This window comes from Ursus arctos, unplaced genomic scaffold (genome assembly GCF_023065955.2).
Source record: "Ursus arctos isolate Adak ecotype North America unplaced genomic scaffold, UrsArc2.0 scaffold_2, whole genome shotgun sequence".
In the NCBI taxonomy this organism is placed as follows: domain Eukaryota; kingdom Metazoa; phylum Chordata; class Mammalia; order Carnivora; family Ursidae; genus Ursus; species Ursus arctos.
Window position 1 is genome coordinate 46,304,854 of NW_026622874.1, and position 24,138 is coordinate 46,328,991.

Below are 24,138 nucleotides of genomic sequence, written 5' to 3' on the forward strand. Positions count from 1 at the left end.
TTACAAAAAAGGGAGCCATTTCTTATGATTTCCAACCTGTTTGCTATTTACCAGTTTCTTATAAATCTCTGACTTTAGAAATCGAGGAAAAGAATCTTTGGCCATAAGACTATAGATTAACTTCTGTGCCTCATCAAAACATTTGAGAGTTGGTTCTGCAATATTCTTGGAGATGAGGTCCCGGGTACTGAAGTCAATGTTGATCTGTGGAAATAAGTTTGCATATCATTACATTAGTTTAATCCAGGAATACATAGTTTATACAGTTGGTAGACACATATTATTTTATTTATTTTTCTAAACACAAAGTTAATCTGATGCAAAACAGCAGAAGAAGTCATACATTTTTTTTTTGGAATATAGAACCCATGTTTGGTTTAATTATTTTTCTTTTTTTTCTGTGTGATCTTTTCTTATTGTTAATGGGGAAGACAGTAAAAAGGTTGTCATTTGGGGAAGCAGCCAGCAGCAAACTAAAGCATGCTGGATGCAAAGAGACCAACCAGACACTAAAAATTAGCCTGGGTAGCTCAGTGGGTTAAGCGTCTGCCTTCTGCTCAAGTCATGATCTGAGAGTCCTGGGATCAAGCCCTGCATAGAGCTCCCTGCTCAGAGGGGAGCCTGCTTCTCCCTCTCTCTCTGCCCCTCCCCTCGCTGGTCCTCTCTCTCTCTCTCTCTCTCTCTCTCTCTCTCTCTCACTATTTCTCTCTCGTGTTCCCTCTCTCTCTCAAATAAATAAATAAAGTCTTTAAAAAATTATTATTTTTCCTAGGTTGGGAGGGTTGGCATCGACAGAGAAGAGAGGTAAAGCCTTATTTTGAGATTGTAAAAAAATGGCAAAGGTGAAAAATCAAACAAGATATTTCATGGTTTTAAATTTATTTTTCCATAAATGCTTTTTTTCTAGTACTTTAACCCTAATACCTATAATATACTTTTCACAGACAGAACAATAACTAGAATTTAGTAGGTTGGCTTCTACCAGCACAGTCCCATTCTCTATACTTTTCCATGTTTCCTACACAGCATTGCTTTTCATTCTAATTTGTATTTCTTTTTGTTTGCCAAAATAAACCAAAAAACATCCCCCTCTTCACTGACTTTCATGCCTTCCACAGAATATACCTACATGTGTGTGCACGTGTGTATGTATATCCTTGTCCCCAAACCACTAGCATACACGAGTATCCTCAGCAAGGTCTAAGAGAGATCTATTACGTTGGAACACACCATTCATCTGCAAATCAGTAAAATGCCCCAAACCTTGTGAAGATGCTCGTCCAACTCTATACATATTCCAGAATATATTCTGCAAAGCAGAAATTTCACATCCAAGTTGTCTAATTTAAATTGAAAATATTCATGAAGTGCAAAAGAGATTTGAATCTTAGAATTAAAAATTCAAGAAAGGCAGGTGCTATATCCGTCTTATTCATCCTTCTATTTTCTGGCACTTAGCAGAATATCTGCCACATAATAGGCAATCAATAAATATTTGTTGAATAGAATTAAAATGTCTCTTGGAAAAATGGGGAAATTGTAAAAATGCCATAATTTGGGGGTTTGGTAAAGAAAGACTATAAATGACAATTTGTGCTTATTGAATTGAGGTTAACAGAGTCAGACAGACCTGTAATCAAACCTTTCCTCAGCTACTTACTTGCTATTCATACGAGTGAAGCAAGTTCTATGATTTCTTTTAATCTTTGATTTCCATGGTACAGTAGGGAAGAGTAATAGCATCTACCTTAAAGTGTTTCAAGGATTAATGAGATAAGTAATATCAAAATATTTTAGTATTATTATTCTAAGGAGAAGAGAAGAAGAAAAAACTTTTAATTTGAAAAGAATCAGAAAAAGGCCACTCTTTGTTCACAGATGTTTTCCTTCTTGAGGCATTTCAGCTACTCAGGGATCCCACATCTGCACCTTTATTTCTCTGACCAATCTCTTATGTCCTCCATCAAAGTTCCAGGTCAAATTCTACAACTCCATGAAGGCCTCAAAATCTGGAATCAATTTCTTCTTCTTCTTTTTTTTTTTTTTTAAGATTTTATTTATTTATTCGACAGAGATAGAGACAGCCAGCAAGAGAGGGAACACAAGCAGGGGGAGTGGGAGAGGAAGAAGCAGGCTCATAGCGGAGGAGCCTGATGTGGGGCTCGATCCCATAATGCCAGGATCACACCCTGAGCCGAAGGCAGACACTTAACCGCTGTGCCACCCAGGCGCCCCTGGAATCAATTTCTTCTTCTTTATACAGGAACATGGTGGAGGGCAGTGGAAAGACGTTGGGATAATTTTCTAATCTGTGCTCTAACACTTAGTACCTTGGTGACCTGGGTTACTTTAATATTTTTGAGCAATGCTTCCTAATCATTAAGCTAGGTAGTTCCTATGTTTTTATAAGAATTAAAATAAAATGATCCTTACATTCTTTAATTCCACAAATATATATGATTATCTATTACATACTAAATGCTTTCTATACTTGGGAAATGACAACCAACAACTAAATAAATGCATTATTTTAGAAATAAACTTGAAGGAAGAGAAGAAGTCAGTCCTCTAAGAGTCTGGGCGAAAAACATTTCTAGCAGAAAAAACGACAAATGCAAAGTCCCTGATGAGAGAAAGAATTTGTCATGTTCCGAAAAGCCACTATGCCTGGATGGGGGGAGTACAGGGTGTGAGAAAGAAAGTTCTTGTCATGAGATTTGCCTACAAGTCTTGCAGGGCTTATGTGCAGTGTAAGGAGTTCTTATTTTTCTACTAGAAGCAATAGGAAGACACTGAAGGGTTTTGAGGAGGGAAGTAGCGTGATGACATGTTCTGAACCTGGTATATTGCCTACCTCCTAGTGGGGATCAGTGAATAGTGGATGCTGTCAAGCTCTTGCAGTGTTTTTTAAACATCTACGGTAGTCAGTTTCATAAATCCTATCTTATGTTGTGGGGATATGAGAATAAATGTTGCCCGTTTCCTCCTTTAGCTATGCCTTTAATTACTAAATGGCATCATCTGCAATTTACTTAACTTTGTATCCCCCATAATAGTAAACATAGCAATTTATCTCATTGAGGCATTCATTCATTGGGGGAGTTTTTGCTGACAGCAGGGCTGGTGTGTGCCTGGTACATAGTGTTGGCTTATTATTATTATTTTAATCAGAACTGAACACCTGCAATAACTCCCCATTTCCTATTTAAAAAGTCCAAAGCCTTGATTTCGGCATTCATGGCCTTTACAACAAAGTCCTAACTTACACATTTTTTTCTCCTCTATGTGTGCCCTGTATTTTTACCAAGCTAGACACTTCCCTTCAAATTCCTTGTATTTTCCCACCTATGAACATTTTTTTCATACCGTCTTAGTCTACCTGAAAATCACTCCTCTCACCAAGACTTTCACAGTCTTTTATGTCCATGAGGTTACATTCAAGTAATATCTACCCTGTGAAGTTTACTTGTGGATCGTTTTCTTTTCGGACCCATCAAAGGATTTTGTGTTACTTAGACCATATATTTACATTTTGTGCACCCTTCTCCATGCCTTATACCAGGTAAGGATTTAATAAATAGAGACTGTATAAATAAAGTGAAAAAATGTCTCTATATTTGTTAAAAATGATGTTTAAATTTTAAAGAGAACTATTCCATTTCAACATATATCAGTCATTAATATTATTTATTAAAATAGATGAAGCTTGTACATCTGACTTATCCCTCTTATTTTTCTGACTTGTCTGTTTTCCTACCAAGGAACTGCCAACATCAGCTATGATAGCTGAGTGATGAGCAGATATACTAATCCCAGGAGATAATTAGTAGTCTTATGAGGCTGTGTCTTGGCAATTCAGCTTAATGTCAGTGACAAAACATCACACCCACATGTTTGTATAAATGTGACTATTTTTCTCCAAGTTCTTCAAGCTCGAAACATAGGAATCATCTCTGACACCTCTTTTTTCTCTGATCTCTCTCTCTCTCTCTGTTTTTTCCCTCTTTTGCTTTTTATTTTGTAATTTCACAGTGGCTCTTTTCATTCTCACTCCTATTTCTCCAGTTTAGCCTTTTATAATGGAATCCCTTTCCCAAATTCTGAAATTTACCTCTAGTTTCATACCTTTTCTTACAATGTCTTTCTCTTCTGAACATGTGAGAGCATAACTATATCAATTTCACCAAAGTATCAATTTCAGTATATGAATATTCAGCTGAAAATCCATTATTTTTTATAACATAAACTGTAAATATCTTACCTTGCCATTTGAGTTTCCTCACACACTGACTTCAATGTGTTGTTTCAAAATCTTCTACTTTCCTTAGCAGTATCTATAAAACTGGTCTACTCTCCGTTCCTAAAGCAAATCTTGTACCTAAAGCTTGTTTATGCTGTTTTCACCATCTAAAATCCCTTTTGCCCCCACAATTTCATTCTATACAGATTTTCCTTAACCTTTATCATTTAGCTTAAGTTGAACATCCTCTGAGAAGCCTTTCTTGGCCACAGAAGAAAGTCACTATAATTTCCTCATCATTATACATTATTTTGATTTAAAAATCAAGAAATTTGATTACTTGCTTAAACAAATTTAGATACGAAGGCTTCTGTTAATATTAATTATTCAATCTGATTATCAGAGAAAGAAGATTTGTCACTGCAAAGGGAATTCAATAGTTCATGACATGGAATTAACTTGTTTTTAATCTGTTGTCTTTTCCCTATTTCTTTTGCTAATTCCCTTTTTCTCTGCATGCCCTTCAAAATATGAGCAAAGCAGCTATGCATTCTCTCAGTTCTATCCCAAGTCTAGCCTTAGATTTTTTTCCTTTGGTTACTCTGTCTTCTTCCCTGGCAAAATATTTGAACAAGGATATTATCTCTAAAATAACTATAATGATATTCAGGTATGATTATTTTAACTGCAAATAATAATTGCTATTATTTATTAATCATTAGTACTGATAGACCGTCTTTATTTTTTTTTAAAGATTTTATTTATTTATTTGACAGAGAGAGACAGCCAGCTAGAAAAGGAACACAAGCAGGTGGAGTGGGAGAGGAAGAAGCAGGCTCCTAGCAGAGAAGCCTGACGTGGAGCTCAATCCCAGAACGCCGGGATCACGCCCTGAGCTGAAGGCAAACGCTTAACAACTGCGTCACCCAGGCGCCCCTGATAGACTGTCTTTATATGGCTGCTTTATGTCACCTATACACAACTATACAATATACAGTATTATTATTCCCATTTTTCTGGGAAAAAATACTATATATCTGAGAAAGTAGGCATTTTATTTGTAGTCATTCCTAAAATTTATTTATTTGAAATATCATATTAAGTGGGTGCTTAGGAATTGTGTGAAGGATCTGAATATACAAAGGAGATTAAAGTGAAAAATCAATCAAGAAGACATATTTTGAAAAAACATTCCAAAGGAAAAAAATATGCTTTCTGAAGGAAATGAGATCTTAAGCAGATCTTTGAAGTATTATCATGAATAGGGATGGATTAAGGAAGGAACTTGCACATGGGTGGGTAAACCAAAAGAAGCCCAGTTGGTTTTGAGAGGAGGAAAGGCAAGAACCTGGAAGGGAATGAAGGTACCAGATCATGTGGGACCTTGTAGTTCTTGTTAAGGAATTTTTACTTAACCTGAGAACAATGGGAAGAATTTTTAGTAAGGGCATGATGTAAACACATGTTTGAAAAAAACATATCACTGGTGGCCATGTGTTATAATATCTGGGTATGGACAAAAGGAAGAAAAATGAGAAAACCTTACCAAAAGTTCAGGTGGGCAGTGATGGTGAATTTGCTGTGAAATAGCAGGGAATGGTGAGAAGTGCATAGATTTTAAAGATATCTAGAAAGTAGAATGAGTGAACTTGTGATTAAATAGTGCACTGGGATGAGGGACAAAATCTTGAGGAATGTCTGGATTTTAGGAATATTCTGAAGCATGAGATGACAGGAAGTGCTGATGGATTGGACATGGGGCACAAGTGGAAGAAAATCAAGGATGATTACCAATTATTTATCCAGAACAAATAGAATAATGGAGTTGCTATTAACTAAAATGGAGAGACTCAGGTAGAAAAAAAGTTTTGAACAGAAAATCAGGACTCAGATTTGAATTTGTCAAGTTTGAGCTGCCCTTTTAAAAATATGGAACCTTGGGCGCCTGGTTGGCTCAGTTGGTTATGTGTCTGCCTTTGGCTGAGGTCATAATCCCCTGCTCTGCAGGGAGCTTGCTTCTCTCCCCCTGCCCACCCCACTCATGAGTGCTCTCTCTCTCTCTCTCTCAAATAGATAAATAAAATCTTTAAAAAAAAAATGAGACCAGAGAAAATCATTGGGAGAATGAATGTAAGCAGAAAATGAAGGGGATTGCCTTCCCTCATCATAGTGTCTGTTGGGTTATGAGTCAGAATAGTAAAAGAAATTGCTAAATAGCAGTCAGTAAGGAAGGAGGAAATCAAGTACTAAAAATCAATTGAAGATAGTGTTTCAATTAAGAGAGAGTGATCAGTTTTGTTAAATGCCCCCTGAGAAGTCAATTTGGGTGAGGTATGAGGTATGAGAATTAGGCTGTCAAAAGTGTCTTGTCTTTTCTTCTCAAATCCCTTGAAATTTCAGTAACTGGAAAAAAAGTAAAAAATGTTAGGCCTAATATATATATATATATTATAGGCCTAATATATATAGACACAAATATATATATATATATATATATGTATATATATATATATATATATATATATATATATATATATATATTATAGGCCTAATATATATAGACACAAAAGTGTCTTCTTTTCTTCTCAAATCCCTTGAAATTTCAGTAACTGGAAAAAAAGTAAAAAATGTTAGGCCTAATATATATATATATATATATATTATAGGCCTAATATATATATATATATATTACATTCTTTAAAAGAATCACTTCTGGGGGCATGTCTGCATCCTCGACTTTGCATAGCTCTCAACTATGATTTTTGGTTGGGTTCTACCAGAAGATACATGGGTAAATTTCTATCTCATAAAGCAAGGCAGGAGATGCTGAGCTTGGAGTAGACCAAAGGTAAGATCCCATCAGGAAGTGGCCTTCTAAAGAAGCAGCCTTTCCAGTGGTGTGATATTGAGGCATTCCTGAACTGCTTGGGAGTTACAGGGAACCTTAGACTTTGCTGAGCAGTCAAACTCCTTGGTCCAGAGCTGAACAGTGTATCAGTTAATGAAATAAACAGAGTTATATTACTTACTAATATGATAGCTACTTGCATATTGTTTGTATGGATACATGCTTGAGTTTCAAGGACTCTGAGAAATATAATATTTCCTTTCCTTATTTTTTCAAAAGATTATGAATTATCTTTGATATCTGAGCCCTCTGCACTGTCAGTCTCAGAAAAGAAGAATTGTGATTTTTACTGAATCTCTGACAGTGGAGATGTCATCACAATCATTTAGAGGCTTTTAAATTCTGTCAATTTTGAAAAGGCCTTGACACAGGTGACATTGACAGCAATCCATTGCATGAAAATGACTGCATTCCGAATGATGTTTGGGGTAGTTGTTTAAAAACAATTTTATTCTAAAGACCCAGAATATTTTCATACTAGTGTGATTTGGTTAACTCTAAGGTATGGGAGCCAAATTCCTCTTTACTACACCAGCAGTTTTAAATCCTTTCAGTTTTCAACAAATTATTTTATCAGGAAGAATACATTTTTAAGGGTACCAGCTGGCTTTCCTATGACCCTCCACTCTGCTTTCTATATTTTTACATAATTTGAATGAAAAGTTTTCAATTGTGTTCTCACATTCAAATTAGACAGCCTTTTCCTCCTCTAGAATGTATAGAAGAGCGGGAGACTGTCATTAAGCACAGGGTGTGTGCGTGCATATGTAAAACACCTTAGTAAAATGGAGCAGGCAGCTTCTTAGACCTCATTCACAACAGAGCTTAAAAATTACTTTTCAAATTAAAGCCGCCTATAATCATGTTTTTGGTTACATAATTCTATTTAATCACCACGAATACCTCTTGTATTGCTTCATTTTTGGCAACATTAAAGGAAAACCAATATTCAGAAATACATTCTCAAGGGTGACTATTAAAGTTGAGAATGGCAAAGTTTGTAACATCTAGAAGGAATCCATCCCTGCCCAAGACTTTATCCTTTTGTTTTATTGGTTTTAGAGACAGAAATCAGTGACACGTGTTGGGAGATAGTATTAACATCTCAAATCGGGCAAAAGAAACAGAAGAAATCATAACACATTCAATCACACAAATTGCTAAAAATGGATGTATACATAATGTATATGGATAATGTATATGGATTGCTGAACATAGATGTAGGTGAGCAAAAGCTATCTGGAATAGCTGAGAGGGAGTCTGATCGACTGGTGTCATTCACCAACCCAAGCATGCTAATCCAAGGTTAATTTCAGTAGCACAAAGACTCACGCAAGTTCAAAAAACACTTTTTTTTTTTTACTTAAAATGCAGCAACCAGTTTTTCAGAGGACCAAAATGATACTGCAAATTATTTAGAAGAAGTACTCCTGCAACTCTTTCCCCTCTTAATGCCATATTTGAATCTAAACTTCGTGATTTAAGAAGTTATACAAAATAAAGAGAATATGAGAAGAGAAATAAAGCTTTTGATAGAAAGGAAGATAGACTCTATGTGCCAAGATGATTTTATGCTTTTGCCTTTAGCATAAACATCAAGGTTCCCAGGCTATATTACAAACATTTAAAATAAATAGTAGATCTAGAGAAAGGAATTTGAAACCTAAAAGCATGGGCTGTAGACCTCTCTCCTCATGATCCGTTGTATCTTTATGACTGTAGGACTCATTATTTTTCTCTAGGGCTCAGTTCATTTTCACCTGTGCAATGTGGATGATTGTAATACCTCCCCAGGGTAGTGATCATGATGATCAGATGAGAGAGTCCCCGTAAAAGCATCGTGCAGATGTTACTGAGAGTTTCTCTAGCTGTTTTCCTTCCTTTACCTCCCTTCCTCCCTCCCTCCTGCCCCTTGTCCTTCTCCTCCTCCTCGATCTCTGCCTTTTACTCCTTTCTCTCTCTCTTTCTTTTTCAGAGACCCTTTATTTTAAGATGAAATAAATAAGGAGGAGGAAATTATTGGGATCCAGGAGGGACCGTTGCCTCAGTTTGCCCTCTGAGACATACCGTGCTAGGCGTCCTTCCCTCCTGGACTAGCCTTCTAGACACTGGCTGGCCCTTTGCTGGACTTCCTCTTCGTCTTCCTTTCCTGTCCTTCTCTCCCGTTACGTTTTATTTCCCTCTGTCATTCCCTCTGACTCCCATTTCTGGTCAAAGCTCATGAATTACTTCTTTTGAGATACATTTTCTCATCCCCCCTAGAATTGGATTTTCCTGTTCCATGCTACACATCACCTGTGTTCCCTACTGTGACTCTCATGAAAGTTTATTGTAATTATTTTTTAACTGGAGTCCTCCCCTCAAAATGGTTAGCTTTACCTATTCAGGAGCTCTGTCCTTTTTCTTGTCTGTACCAGCATGGTTCCTGGCATATACTAGACACTTAGTGATCAGTGTACAAAAGGTTAGGAAATTAGTAAATAAGCAAACTCATTATATCTGGAGAGGATTCTAGAGTTGGGGGACACTGTTGATAAGCAGCAGCTTGTGGGGCTGGACAAAAACATCAACATGTTGGGGAAATGGCACTTAAAAATGCAAAGAAAACATTTGAATAAAAGATAGAGAATACAAAATCGGCATGACAATAATATCAAGACATACTTTTCATGGGCCTCTCTCTACCAATAATTCATATATCTATTTCCTTTCCTTGAGATTCCATTTAAAGCTAGCCTTATTTAAAATAAAGACCTTATCTCAATATCTTGTTTCACTACTAGTCAAACATTATATACTTCTAGGTATAATGTAAAGAATTTCCTCTGTAATTTTTTTTTTTGCCCTTAATCATTTGTTGCTTTGCTACTTTTCCCTAGTTCCATAAATTTTTTTAACCCAACTAGCTTCGAAGTTTCTTTTGAGCCAAACCATAGTTTCAACCTATTTTATTTTCTTGCATTTCCTTATCAAGCTGCCTACTTCACACAACATATTGCATTATACTTCAGTGTTTTTTAAATCTGTTCTCCTGCCTAAACTGAGCTGCCCTTCCATGGAGGTCCTTTATCTTATAAGGAGGTGAATAGTAGACACAGAACAAGCATTTGCTGTTGTGAAATAAAATTTGTCAATAAAGAACATTATACTGCCTTCAAAATAAAAGCAAAAAACCAGACACAGATATTTTAAAACGTGTCCTGCACACACCCATTAAGATACCTTCTCCTCTATGACTATAGTTTCTTCTTTGTTTTATGAATTACGGTGTCTTCACATTTAATAAATGCCTTTTTGTTTTATTTGTTCAAAGATTTTATTTGTTTGAGATAGACAGAGCACAATCTGGGGGGAAGGGCAAAAGGAGAGGGAGAAGCAGACTTCCTACTGGGCAGGGAGCCCAACAATGGCAACGCCAGGCTCTATCTCAGGACCCTCGGATCATGACCTGAGCGGAAGGTGAATGCTTAACCGACTGAGCCACCCAGGCACCCCCTTTAATAAATACATTAAGAATTAAATATTTCATACTAATAATATTCTTTGACTTAAAAAACTGCCAGCGTATTTGTTCCTAGATTGGTGATAATATGTAGTTGAATTTATATAATTTTAAACATTACGCTGTTATATGATTTGGAACATTTTCTATCTCAGCATGACAATCAACATAAACATAGACATTTTTCTCTCTAATAATATATTTTTCATCCTGAGTAATTTCCTCTTCAATAAAAAGAATGGCACAAATACAATAGATATAAAAGACATAAATATAACATGAATATTTAAAATCTGTCAGTGTTTTCACTAATATTTCACTAATATTTCAAAATATTATTTGAAATATTTTGAAGAGTTCCATTTTCCTGAAATCAAGTAATATCATTTTCTTAAAATTTCTGAATATTATGAAATGAGTGGCTCAAATTGAAGGAAGAATAAATAAAAGTTTAAGAATTTCTTTTACACTTACAGGTTCTTATTGTATGCAAAGTAGAGGCACTTTAAAATATAATGTTTGTGGGGATGCCTGGGTGGCTCAGTCAGTTAAGTGGCTGCCTTTGGCTTAGGTCATGATCCCAGGGTCCTGGGATTGAGCCCTGCATTGGGGTCCTTGCTCAGCTAGGAGCCTGCTTCTCCCTCTCCCTCTGACTGCTGCTCCACCTGCTTGTGCTCTGTCTCTCTCTCTCTGATAAATAAATAAAATCTTTTAAACAATTAAAAATAAATAAAAAATATTGCTTGTCTAATAATTTTCTCATTTTCAAATCAGTTAAAATACCTAGCTACACTTTTTTTTTGCTCAGTATTTTCTTCTGAAACTGTCTAGGTATAGTCCATTCAATGAGTAGCTCTTCTTACCTGAAACTAGTGATTTGCTAACATGTTTTTATAATGGTTGTTTTCAGGTTGAAACTACAGACCTTATAGTGACTTGTTTAAAAAAAATGAGGGATTACAATTTCCTAAAAGCTGTTCTACATGATATAAACCATAGACTTGTGATTTCATTCATCATTCTCACGTGTCCTGTGTGGTTGTTATGTGCTTGCTTTATAGATGAATTATTAGATGGGAAGCTGAGGCTCAGAGAGATAAAACAGCTTACCTTACCACAAGATTACAGGATTTGAATTTAAGTTTAGGTATCTCTAAACTTGCAATTTTCCACTATATCACACTAATTCTCTATTAGCATAGAAACCAGAGAAAAGGTAATGCTGTAAGGGAGAGGGCATAAAGTCTAGTTACAATTATTATAATTTCTCATCAAGACCTAAAAGTTCAACTTTTGTTGTTTTGTTCAATGTGCTGTCTTTGCCTATTAGAACAAGAAACTGAGAACTGTTAGTTATGTCAATTTATGGACAGGGATTGTTTAGTAAATTTAGTATAGTCTAATTGTAAATTGTCTAATTGCATCAATTAAAAATTAAGGTATGCTAGCAATTTTATAGATGAGGAAATAGAAGTTGGAAAGAAAATAAATAGGAGTTAATAGACATCTATATAACATGATTTGCCATTGTTCCTTACTTTAGGATTTTCTACCAAGAAAATTAGTTCTAATTTTGATTCTTTATATGAGTCACTTATACAACTATAATTGAATATGGAATATTCTCATATAAATCTCATTCCTGAATTAATTTTTTTACCTATGAAAATCATGTTTTCCAGCTTCCATATCAAATATATGACCTTGTCAAGCCTGCCTGCTAGATAAAAAATCTAGAATACTTCCCACCCTTTCTTTATCTGTACTGCTGCCTATCCAACCTCACCCCCACTTCTCATTAGTAATATCAAAATGTTTGTAATTTTCAGAAAACACTAGGGAGCTTTGTACCTCCATGTTATATCACTGTGCCCTCAGTCTGAAATATTCTTTTTTCATTTGCGTTTTGATATTACTCTTTTCATGATGTAATTTTTCATGTGTGAATCACCCTGAAAATGCATCCCTTAACTCTCCAGATTTAATCACTTTTCCAGTGTGTTAATAATGAACTTTAAATGTGATTTTATTATTATATTGTTTATTGTGTATTTGACTGGTTTTATTACATGTCAGTCTCTCCTGCTCTGTGACTTCGTTGTGGGGACAGGCACTCAAAAAATCATTATAGTAAGTCAACATACTCACAGTTGTAGTATATTTAACATACAGATGATGGACTACAGAGAAATGCCTTGAAGACTGTAACTAATATATAAGAGCCAAATGCCCTTTAGTAATTTGGGAAGTGAAATTTAGTAATCTGCTGACCTGGAAACAACTAATGGCAAATAACAGGAAAGATAATAACTATTTCAAATGTATATCTGTATAGTTCTTTGTTTTTAGTGAATTTTGTCATATTCAATAATAACATTTTTCGATACTCCAAGGAGAAAATATAATCTATTACTTGAAAAAATGTCATAAATTTAATTATATTTTATTTAGTCAAATTAATTAGATGGACAAAGTATAAAAAGCCATAAAAGTTTTATATGCTAAAATAATAACTGTGCTGCTTATTTAAATTATTACCATATAAATTTATTTTAGAAGAAAAGATTAGGAAATAAACAAAAACTATCCTGTCAAAATTAATAATTTATTATATATTATAAGATTGAATTCAGCTATAATTAAAAGATGACATTTCTTATTAGAAGACTTTTCATGCAAAATGTTTGAGAATTTTATTCTAAAACAATCGCTGTTAATTAGCTGAATTCATAAAGAAGAAAAAATCTGGCTTTCAAATCAATATCACAATAAATAGGATATCTCTAGAGCTGATTTCAGGCCTTTTAGGGAATGACACATTAATCAACTAGACAAATCTCATATACTGTATTTTCAATTTTCCAGAATTATTTATTGATTCTTAGATGGTGACTGGGAAATGAATGTTGAAATAGCTCCACAGCAGTTAAAATTCTTCATCCCCTTCACCCCCTAACCCATGAATTCCAGGCTATGCTTTAGTAACTCATATGTCTGCAAAGTTATATTACCCAATGTATCTTGCAGTAATTAATGTCCAATTAAAACTTGAACTATTGATACAGTCAGTTTATGTCCTAGATTTTCTGAAAGTGTTTTCATTTCACGTATTCTGTTCTTTGCCCCCATAAGTGTAATAACCCTTCTCACACCATGAATCCTAATTTTGGATCAGAAAATATGATAACTATCCCCTAGGAGGAAATTGATGTTTTTCCTCTGTAGGAAAGATGACTCGTACTAGTAGTTTATGTTTGGTACTAGTAATTCAATGGAGCTTTCTGTTTACTACTTATGCATTAAAATTCTTGGCTTACATGATATATTGAGCGAGGAACTGAAATCATTTTAAACTATAAATTGCTTAAACTTTAAATATTAAAGGGGTACATGGCGATGATCATGGTTTTGGTTCTGGAAATGAAATCAAATATAAATGAGGTGTTACACACACTGAACCCTTTTTTGGGGGGGCGGGGGAGCTATTATCAGTCATTCCAGGTTTCTCTCTAAGGCCCTTTCTACTTTTCTGATCTTAAAGCAGCACTGGTGGATTCTGATTACCTGAAACATTGCCTCACACCTTTGGCTAATTTTTAGCGTCAAAGAAATAAAGGTAAGCAAAGCCTTCTTTTGGAAAGTAAGACATTACATGCCATAATGTAGACATCCAAAATATTAAAAATGAAGAATTCATGCTGTTGGTTAGTAGTTCTATTTTCCCCCATATACTGTTCTTTACTTTTAAATGAATTATTCTATTCTAGAATTCTATTCCATGTTGACCACCATGATTTATAAATGGGAGAACAAAAATGAACTTGAAATGCAAGAATACATTTAAGTAACATTCTATAGCATCAACTTTACAGTGATTAAGATAGCAGACACTATTTTTCAAGAGTCCGTATGTCGTGCTAAGGAAACAAAAATATTGGTCATATCTGGCACATAGTAGTTGTTGAAAAACATTTGCTGAATCAGTAAAAGATAGGATCATCCTAAGGCACTTCTGAATACATAGTGACAATTTGATTTCCCTTTAGATGGATTAAGTGTCTTATAATTGGGAGCAGATTTACTAGGAGATGAATATTCACTATCCTGGAGTATTTTACTCACCTCTTTAGGGGCATCGGCTTCAATGAATTCAGAATAAATCATCTTGGCTTTAGAAGCAATTTTTTCTGCACTTTCTGTTTTTTTGAAGTCTTCACAGGCAAGCCAGAACTCAACATTTTCTTCACTAAACTCTGATTTTAGAAATGTTCGAAAAGCATCCAAACCAGCTATAAAATATAAAAGAAAAACTTTTGTATATCATGCAGTGCAATATACATAACCAACATGAATACGTTGTATAATATAAGCATTTACTGAGTACTCAGTGGCAAATATTTATCATCCCTCTCTATATAGTCATATGTTTTTGTTTTTAAGTTTAGAAACCTTACTTTGGATCAGTAATCATAAACATAAAATATTCTTGTCTCTATTTCTCCAATTAGCTCCATTAACAAAGAAAACCTGTACTTTTTCTTTCTAGATCTGAAACATCAAGGAGTTGTCTTTAGAGGAAAGTCTTGACGGCAGTTACCTCACGGGAAATCCAAGAACTTAGCTTTCTACACTCAGTGAAATAAGCGCAAATAAAGTAATGATGTTACACTAACTTCCGAGTGAGAAGATCTTTGTCGCTATGAGTTGGTGAGGAAACAATTTGATACTAAGGAGTTAGATTGCGTGCGTTAGGGCTCAAAGCAAAGAAGGAAAGATTGGCATTTGTTAATCTTGAGTGAATATATTGGCCAATTCTAATCTCTAAACCAAGAAAATAACCAGCAAGACACGTGGTATGACTCTTTCTTCCCTTTATGTGGTGATAGGCAATTTTAAATCAATAAAGCAAATGAATGAGCTTTTCCCCAATGTTGCCTTAAGTAAAACACTGATGTCCCCCATTCTCCCTCCTGGTACCTGCTCTAATTTAGCCTGTGAATGGTATTTTTCTCCTGCTCCCAGGTAATCTCCTGAGCATGCATTTCTCCAGAAACTTTAGACCACTTACTTGCAGGCTTATTTACCTTGCCTTGTTTAGTATATGTTATTTCTTTTAAATTTAATCACAACAGGTAGTGTTTGTAGCCTGTGATTCCCATAGGTCCCACTTCTCCCCATTATTTGACTTTCAGCCAAATTTACACGTGTATTATTCCTATTTGAGATTAAGATTGTTCCTTTCTTTATTTTCCTCATCAAAATGTGCCCTGAAATACTCTTCTTTAGTATATCCAGAGCTCACTCAAGAAGGTAATTCTTGCTAAATCAGTTAGGGATGAGTAGGGTTGGCTAATTGAATTTGAATTAAAAAAAAAAAAAGAAAATCGAACCAACAAAAATGGACCAAAAAAAAAAGATTTGGATATCTATATCTAATTATTTTTACAACACAAATGTATTGGGAAGAATTGAAAATGAGAAAAATATATCAGTCTTCGTTTGACTAGTAAAAATTTAAGATTAAGATCTGGAATTTTTAAAATAGTATAATTTTGAGGGGATTAGTAGCCTAGATAGTGACTGTTGTATGCAATATACCTATATCATCTATATCTATATCTGTATCTGCAATACACACACACACACACACACACACACACACAAAGGAGTGTGCTTCTAATTAGATAGCAGGTTAGAAAGGTCATTATCACCTTCCTGCAGTTGAATGGACTAAGGTAGTAGTACCTTGAGTTCATATTATTTGGTTTTAGAGACTGTACCTGTCTGAGGTCAGTATCTGTTTATAAATGAGACCGTGGATCTCTCTGAGGAGGAAAATGTACATTTTGCCTTGGGAGGGATTTGCCTTCCAAAACATTGGTGACTTTCTCTTCCATCTGCCACGAGGGCCCCTTTGCATGTGCTCAAAGCAGCTCTTCCTGACTGCATACTCAGAGATCTGATCCTTCTAGTTCCAAAGCAGAGACGAATAAGCTTGTGGGGAATCAGGGGAAAGGGAAAATAAACTAGTGGAAAAGAAAATGTAAGGTAAAGTTTATGGAAAAGGGGCCAAAGTCAGCTGTTTGCAGGTTCTGCAGGTGGGAAGCAAAGTGATTTTAGTGAGAGAAAATAGAAAAGGCTTCAGGGAGCAAGATTAAAGCATCTAAAAACACTGGGAAATTAAAAATAGATTTAATAATTTTTTTATTATTCGAAATAGAGTTGAAATAACAAGTCATTGCAAAAGGTTATCAGGTACCAATTAAAATTCTCATAGAAATATTGGAGAGTGTGGATGTCTTTAATATGTGAGCACTATAAAAAATTCAATTAACTGCACATTTATTGCATTTAAAAATACATCCAAGAAGCTTCTGTGACACAAATTTAGGTTATAAAAATCCTCTTAGTAACATTCAATTAAAATTTCCATGAGTTTTGTCCGAACAATGATGAATTTGAGGGTTCAAAGCAGAATTTATGCTAAAATCTATTTCATAGAGAGGATAAGGTATACTTTAATGGTATTGGAAGAATGTTGTAGATTCCTGTCTGGCAATATTTTATATGTGTGTCATTAAGTCATATGAGGCTTCCTCCCAATGAGGATTACCTAAATGTGTCCCTGAGAGACGGGAAGTTAGAGATGAAGAAACTTATTATTTTCTCACATCCTGCAATTTTAATGAAGGACTACTCGGAGGTAATAATTATTGGCTTCTTTCCCTCTCCCATCACTCAGTTTGGGACACAATGAAACAGAATAAACAGCTAAAATGAGCCAGTTATCTCTGTCTTGGACACACTAGCTTATTGAACTACGCCTCTATTTTCTATATACAATTTGAATGATCAAAAGATGTCATGTGACTTTGGAATAATATGTTACATGCAATTAAAATGATATTCTCTGAGGGCACTCTCTACAGAATGGAATGGCTACTGGTTAGGCTCAATAGGGGCTGACAAATGGACTAAGCACTAGGTGTTGAAACTTACATGAGCTGGTGCACAGTACCTGCAAGACATATCCCTACGTCCACAGAAGAGTTAGATAATTTGGTGAGTCATTTCGCCATTCAAAGCATTAAAAAGTATTTTCTATTTCCAAGCTATTTTGCTGGTATTATAAAAAGCAAAAAACAAACAGCTGCTCAAATGAATCTGTGACTCTTCTACTTTATGTGGGCACAAAATAGAAAATCTCAGGGGGTAGGCAGATGAAAGCATTTGCCTTCAGCTCAACATCTTCCATGCCTCTGTTCCGTGGTGCTGTCCCCTAGAACTCCCCTACTCCAGCCAGCCAAGTCACCACCTGCAGAGATACTTTCTCGAGGCTTCTAGTAAACCTGATCTGTCCCACTGCTTATACACTTAAGTAAAAAAGAAACATGCCATTCAAAACTTACAAAAATGCAATTTCAGCTTTGATGTCTTTAGCGTATATCCTTAGTTAGAGTCTAGGAGTGATGTGGATTATTTTATGTCTATGCTTCAGGAATTAATTATTTAAGAATCATAAAATCAGAATAATTTTGTCTAATTCAATCTAATTTTGCCTATGAATAAACAGCTATGAAGAATTCACCCAACTTTATTATGTTTTAAACTTTTCTAATATTCTGGTATTTACTTTACAAATTTAAAGTAGAAATTCCATTTGATCAATATCAACAATATTAATTATTAAACATTTTTTAATACATGTCTCTGTAGAGCCATTTTTTTTCCTGTGTGAGATACAACTGAGATAAAACTGCTGCAAAACAGAATTGTCTAAAACAGAAACAGAAGTTCCAAATGACTACTTTGAGTCAAATTATGGGGTATTTTATTATTGAAAATAAAATTACCTTATTGAGCCAATATTAAATAATATAAATACATATCCACACATGTACATATTAATACATTTAAATGTTTTTGTTTTCACTAAAAATTAGAATGTCAGTTGAAATAAATACTTAAAAATTGTTTTTAGCCTCTAAGACATCAAAAAAGTGATTTATTTAAATTTTAAATTTTCACTTTACAATAGTTTGTATGTTTCTTTCAACTTGCAAGAATAGTCATTATATATACATCAAATGATAATGAGCCTAAGAAAATGACAAATTTGTTACTTCCTGTTTGGGATTTTCTTTTTGTGTTAATGTTTGGAGTTTCTATAATCATGTCTTATTTTAGGTCCAACCTAATTCCTATTAGATTTGGGACCTATATTCCATTCAGATTTGTGTGACTGTCAGGAATCTTATGCTTCAAATATTGATCAAACTCATATTTCATAATGACTACAACTTTTAGAATTTAATGATTTACTTTTAATCATTATATTTTTAAACTTAGATCTTACCTTGGTTGGTTAAAAGTGTATCCATATTTTCAGACCACGCCATCGTTTCTGTTGTTGGTGACCTGTAGAAACAACATCTACCCTTGACAATAGCATTGTGATCTTTTTCTTCTGTAACCTATAGTAATATTTGAGTTACATGTATTTGTTGAATTACATAATTTAAAAGAGCTTTGCACCACTAGTCAAACTGCCAAAGGTCAACAAAAATCGTATAGTGTTTTCCACAGTGGACAGCAATAGCAACATAGAGTGGGATATAATTCGACATCAGCAAGTATTTATTATTCTAGTTTACAATGTTATTAATTTTTGCAAATTCTTACAGTCTAATAAAGGCACAAGAGAGATACTGCTCATGGTTCTATGAAGTATAGCAAATTTCTTTTCAACTATAAATACATTGATTGTTAACTCTAGGCTATTCCCGAAAAGGTAGCATGATAGCCATTGTGATGAATGAACTATTTTCTAAGTTTTCACAGTATATAAAATTATCCGTGTCATAATTAGGTATCTCAAAAAGGTTAAAAAAAAGTTTCAGTTAAGGATTTCTAACATGTGATGATCTTAAAAGTGTTTATTTATAGTATATAGAGAAACCTTTGCCCCACTCCGAGACAGCCTTTATTTCTCCTTAGACTGGTATGCTTCCAGTTCTGGGATGATTTATTTAAATCTAGGAATCTGTCAGGACAGAGCAGTATCTTTTCCAAAGCAGTCAAAAAATTTATAGACTTAGGTCTTCTGAAGAAGGTATACTTTTGGGGATGTGATGTAGAAATAGTAAATCAGGTTTAAGATATAAACTCTCTGATGCAAATATATCATGCATTATTCCCCTTAATAAACTAAGATCCTGATGAGATAAGCTCCTATCCACAGAAAGCATCTGCTACCCAGAAAGAAAAATCTTAGATTATGTAGCTGTGATGTGCAAATGACTTACTTATGGAAAGCGATGAGCTAATTGAAAGTTTTTATTAAAATAATTGATGATAAAATAGTTTCATATTTAGTCATTCTTATAAAATTTTACCTTTGCATATCAAGGTGACTGGTCTTAAATGTGCTATGTGAAGAGATCTCTATGCTTTTATATTGTATTATTTCTTGTAATTTGCTGACGTTTTTATTATTTGTGTTGGGATCAATTGTGCTCCCTTCTGCTGTTGCAGATGTGGTTGTGTTTTCAGATAATGGTTGTCCTTATACAGGGTACAGAGAGGAGGCTCTGTGACTGGAGATTCATTTTAGATCTTCCATTACTTACATTTCCTGTCTGAAACTTTCTTCCCTGATGGTAGGCAGATGATTTTCCTTTCTCCCTTGATTTACTAAATCTTAGGGATGCAAGATTTTTCTGTGAACATTTTGAAATAGTGGCTTTTCATTCAAATGGACATTTAAATAATTTAGGTTGTTTAATTTCTTTTTTTCATTGATGGAGAACAAGACCCAAACCTAAATTTAAATTTACATTGAAGAGCTTCTGTGCACTGTAAAACCTGTCACCCTAATAAGCTTATGTTATATTTCATGATTAAAATATTAGGTCTTGTAGGAATTCTATCAAATAGTGCTAAAATTATCGTATGATCACTTAAAATGCACATGTTCAAATATGTCTCTATTTGAAGATTGATATTTAGTGGTTAACAGAGTTTTCAGTTTACAAACCACTTAGTATGAGCGAAATGGATGTTAATGAACAGGGCAGTGAGAAGTTTGGAGCCCAAGCCTGGCCACACAGTACACCCATTTTGAATGAGGAACAGCCACCAAAAAAAGCACACGGGAAACCAAACAAACAAACAAACAAAAACCCCCTGAGTAACAATCTCGGCAAAATAACACTCAGGGATGAACACACACTTCCCTGTTGTGTAAGGTCTCTGATGAAAGGAATAAATAATTGTTATTTTCCAAGAACAGCATGTCTGGTCCAAAAATGTTTGTTAAACATATAAACAAATAATGAATGAATGGCCAAACCCCAAATAGTGGCAGGTATTAAAACCTTCAATGGAGGCAGAGCAATGGCTTTCAAGATGCTGGTAGGTGACAGTGATAAAAAGGCTATTGAAAGTTATAGCTGAATTGCATTAGCGTCAAAGGGTGTAATTAACAGTGGAGGGAAGAGGAGACAGGACGTGAAAGCTTCCCGGGGGAGCGACAGACCATGGACCTCACTCTCATCCCCGAGGGATGTGAAATTGGAGAAAATGGTCAACATCCATTCTAGAAGGCATCAAGGCAAGTCATGTCATTTAGGGAGAGTCAGATTTTGCTTACGTCAAAAGCAAAAGGAATATTCAGGGGAGACCTTATCAGATGTAAAGAAGTCTTTTAGGAGTGGAAGTATTTAAATAAATGGTAGCTATTCTTGTTACCTTCATTAAGGTAGGAAAACCATAAAAACAAAGGAAGAAAACAAAGTCTGGAAAATGGTGTGAAACCAAGCACAAAAGAAAAAATTTAATGTATTTTCTAAGGATAGAGAATACTATAGGTGATAGAATTAGAGATGCTTGGATATTCCTGTATTACTTAGGTCAACCAAATTTTCCATTATTATAAAAGGGAAATCTGCCCTTTAGGTCTCTGAAGGAATACCCCTCCTGCTGTGTGATAAATCCTGGGAGGCTCTCAGCTCACTATTTTCTAATCAATTTCAAGTTTTGACTTGAAAGGTTCAATTTTGACTACCTGATATGATGGGAGGGTCAGTGGGAATGCCGTATTCACTTTTCCGGAGCTAGGCAAAAGGCAACTATTTAAAGGAATAATGTTCTTAATTTGTTGTTTAAATTTTTAAATTCTGGGTTGATTGTATATTTATAATTCTGTGGAAGAGTAAATGATTGTTATATATGAATAAACTGAAATAGTATTTTTGCTAGCATCAAAATGTTCAACAATGCATTGAACGTTCAATCTGTAGCACACTGTGTTAGGCGTGTCATATACTTTACCTTATTTATTCTTGGAAATGACAGTCTGTTTTAATTCTACACTACCAGTGAATAAGGAGCCTCAGAGATGCTGATGACTGGTGCAATATCTTGCATGTACTAATGGGCAGTTAGAATTCAAACACAGGTGTGTCTCATAACCCAAACTCTTCTTACAATTCTTCCTAGAATGGATGAGTCAATACACACATGCTCACAATTTGCTCGTGTTTTGGAACATTTATAATAAATACTTTCAAAATGCTTTTTCTGTAATAGAGTTTATTGCATTTCACACAAATATTTCCTATAAATATTAGCTAAATTGCGATAATTGAGTACTCAATAGAGTTTTCAGAAGATAGATTCTTAAATCTCATACGTTGTCAAATGAAAATAGGACATTGCTCATTTTAGATGTGAGTGAGAAATACATTTTATGTTTAAAAAAATGCAACTATGCAAATGTTAAGAAAGAAACTATTGAATTCAAATTGGGGGGAAAAAGAAGGTGGCTGATTTAAAAATGTACTGACTTGGTTAAATTTTACTTGGTATGTGTTACCTTAAGTAAATGGATAATGTACCACTCTATCATTTCTTTCTCTTTTTCTTTTATTTTGATTTTAGTTGTAACTCTAACTGAGCTTTTGTCTGACTCTTTTCATTTGTGAGTGTGTGTGCATTTCCTGTATAATTGTGATGCATAATCAGAGTAACTTTTCATATGTGTATGATTTGCCATGAAAATTCACCATGTATCTGGAGCCAAAATTGCACTTAGTGTTTCATGGGGTTTTGGCTGATTTCCTTTCTGTTTCCTTCATTAAGCGAGTGCCATCAAGGCCAGCAGTCCCCATATTATGTGTCCGGAGAAGAGCCAGGCCAGATGGGAACTGCGTGAAAGCTACCAGTTATCTTGCTAATTGTGCCAGCTAGAACCAGTTGTATTGCATTAAAAAATGTGGAATCCAACAACTTAGCTGTTCACACTCAATTAGCAGTGTGCTGGAGAATGGGAAATTCAAGCAAGGAGCCCATGTGCTTCAGGAAGTGACAGCTGCTTCCTTACCCAGCATTTAATATCTGTTTTCAAATTTTTTAATAAATATTGTAATAATGAATAATTTTTGCAAGGATCATACATATCTTTTGTCTCAAACTCTGACATTTAATAATTTTGAAAAGCTTCACATAAAAAAAAGCTGTTTTTTCTCCCCTGTATAACCTTTCTTTATTTTAGCAAATATAATGAGTTAACTGCAAAGGCAAGTCATGAATTGTTGACATATTTTAGAAAAGAAGAAGAAATCAATAGAGAAAGGGGAAAAAATAAATCAGCAAGAAAGACAACAATTAGTATATTTATCATAAATGAAGGAAACAAAACATCGAGACTAATGAAGGCTCAAGTGTTTCATTTGTACATCTTCTGAGATAAAAATAGCTTTAAACAGCAACTCACTTCACTGGCATTGTTCGTTCCACTGTCTGACTGTCACAGATGATGCCGAAATTTCTTTTTCTGACTGATCTTCAAGCTGAAGGTAATGTGACAGCAGGAACATTACAATTAGTATGCAAATACCTATCCCCTGGGTTACAAATTGGCATTCTTTAAATCATGCTATGCTCAGCTTTTTTTGTTTTGTTGTTAACTTTTCACTGGTCAAAACACTTAAACTTCTAAGTAACAAATAACCCTTTGAAGAAATGTGACATTTCTCTGAGTCTGTGGCATAAGTGAAATAAATTCTATTTGAAAGTTTGGTTTCTAAAGTTCATATACATCCATTTACCGGACAACTATTGTTCACATGAGGTTAAATCAACTCAGAAAGAAAAGCATATAAAATTTAATATTCACCTTTAGATCTTTCGTCTGTCTAAAAGATCATTTTATTCCCTTTGTTCTTTGATTTTTCAGAAAGTCTAAGGAAACTCTACTTTTAATACACTTATCTTCAATAACTATGTGGTTTAAGTATTTTCACAATTTTACTTGTGGACTAAAATGTTCTAGTACATGGCATTATATTTTTTCACAATGTATGCACTTTTTTTTTTAGCTTAATAATATACATTTCTGTTTCTTTTAACCATGAATCTCATGGCATGTTCTGCCAATATTTCTTTACGCAATGCTGATGTTGAAGGTAATATGCTTGCATATACTTT

General features: G+C 34.5%; 1 protein-coding gene and 1 long non-coding RNA gene across 2 annotated transcripts in view; one reads left to right on the forward strand and one right to left on the reverse strand.

Moving 5' to 3' along the window:
- The window catches only part of LOC123002022 (uncharacterized), a 37,368-nt gene extending 22,074 nt beyond the window's left edge, over positions 1-15,294 (forward strand). The window contains exons 4-5 of the long non-coding RNA XR_006411499.2: positions 14,192-14,266; positions 15,197-15,294. This is a non-coding gene — a long non-coding RNA (uncharacterized LOC123002022). The remainder of the gene's footprint in view (positions 1-14,191; positions 14,267-15,196) is intronic.
- On the reverse strand, positions 1-23,436 carry RGS21 (regulator of G protein signaling 21). Its single transcript, XM_026517380.1, has 4 exons — positions 23,426-23,436; positions 19,007-19,083; positions 14,773-14,939; positions 1-204 (listed from the first exon to the last, which is right to left on the reverse strand). Exons 1-4 carry the CDS (start codon positions 23,434-23,436, stop codon positions 1-3), a joined length of 459 nt encoding a protein of 152 aa, XP_026373165.1.
- Between the last annotated feature and the right edge of the window lie 702 nt (positions 23,437-24,138).

Bases quoted from the DNA above. Each gene is read 5' to 3' on its own strand.
- RGS21 (XM_026517380.1), bottom strand. The intron at 14,940-19,006 runs GTAAGATCTAAG...TATATTTTATAG, and splicing joins TACACTTTTAACCAACCAAG to CTGGTTTGGATGCTTTTCGA. The intron at 205-14,772 runs GTGAGTAAAATA...TTATTTCCACAG, and splicing joins AAGCCGATGCCCCTAAAGAG to ATCAACATTGACTTCAGTAC.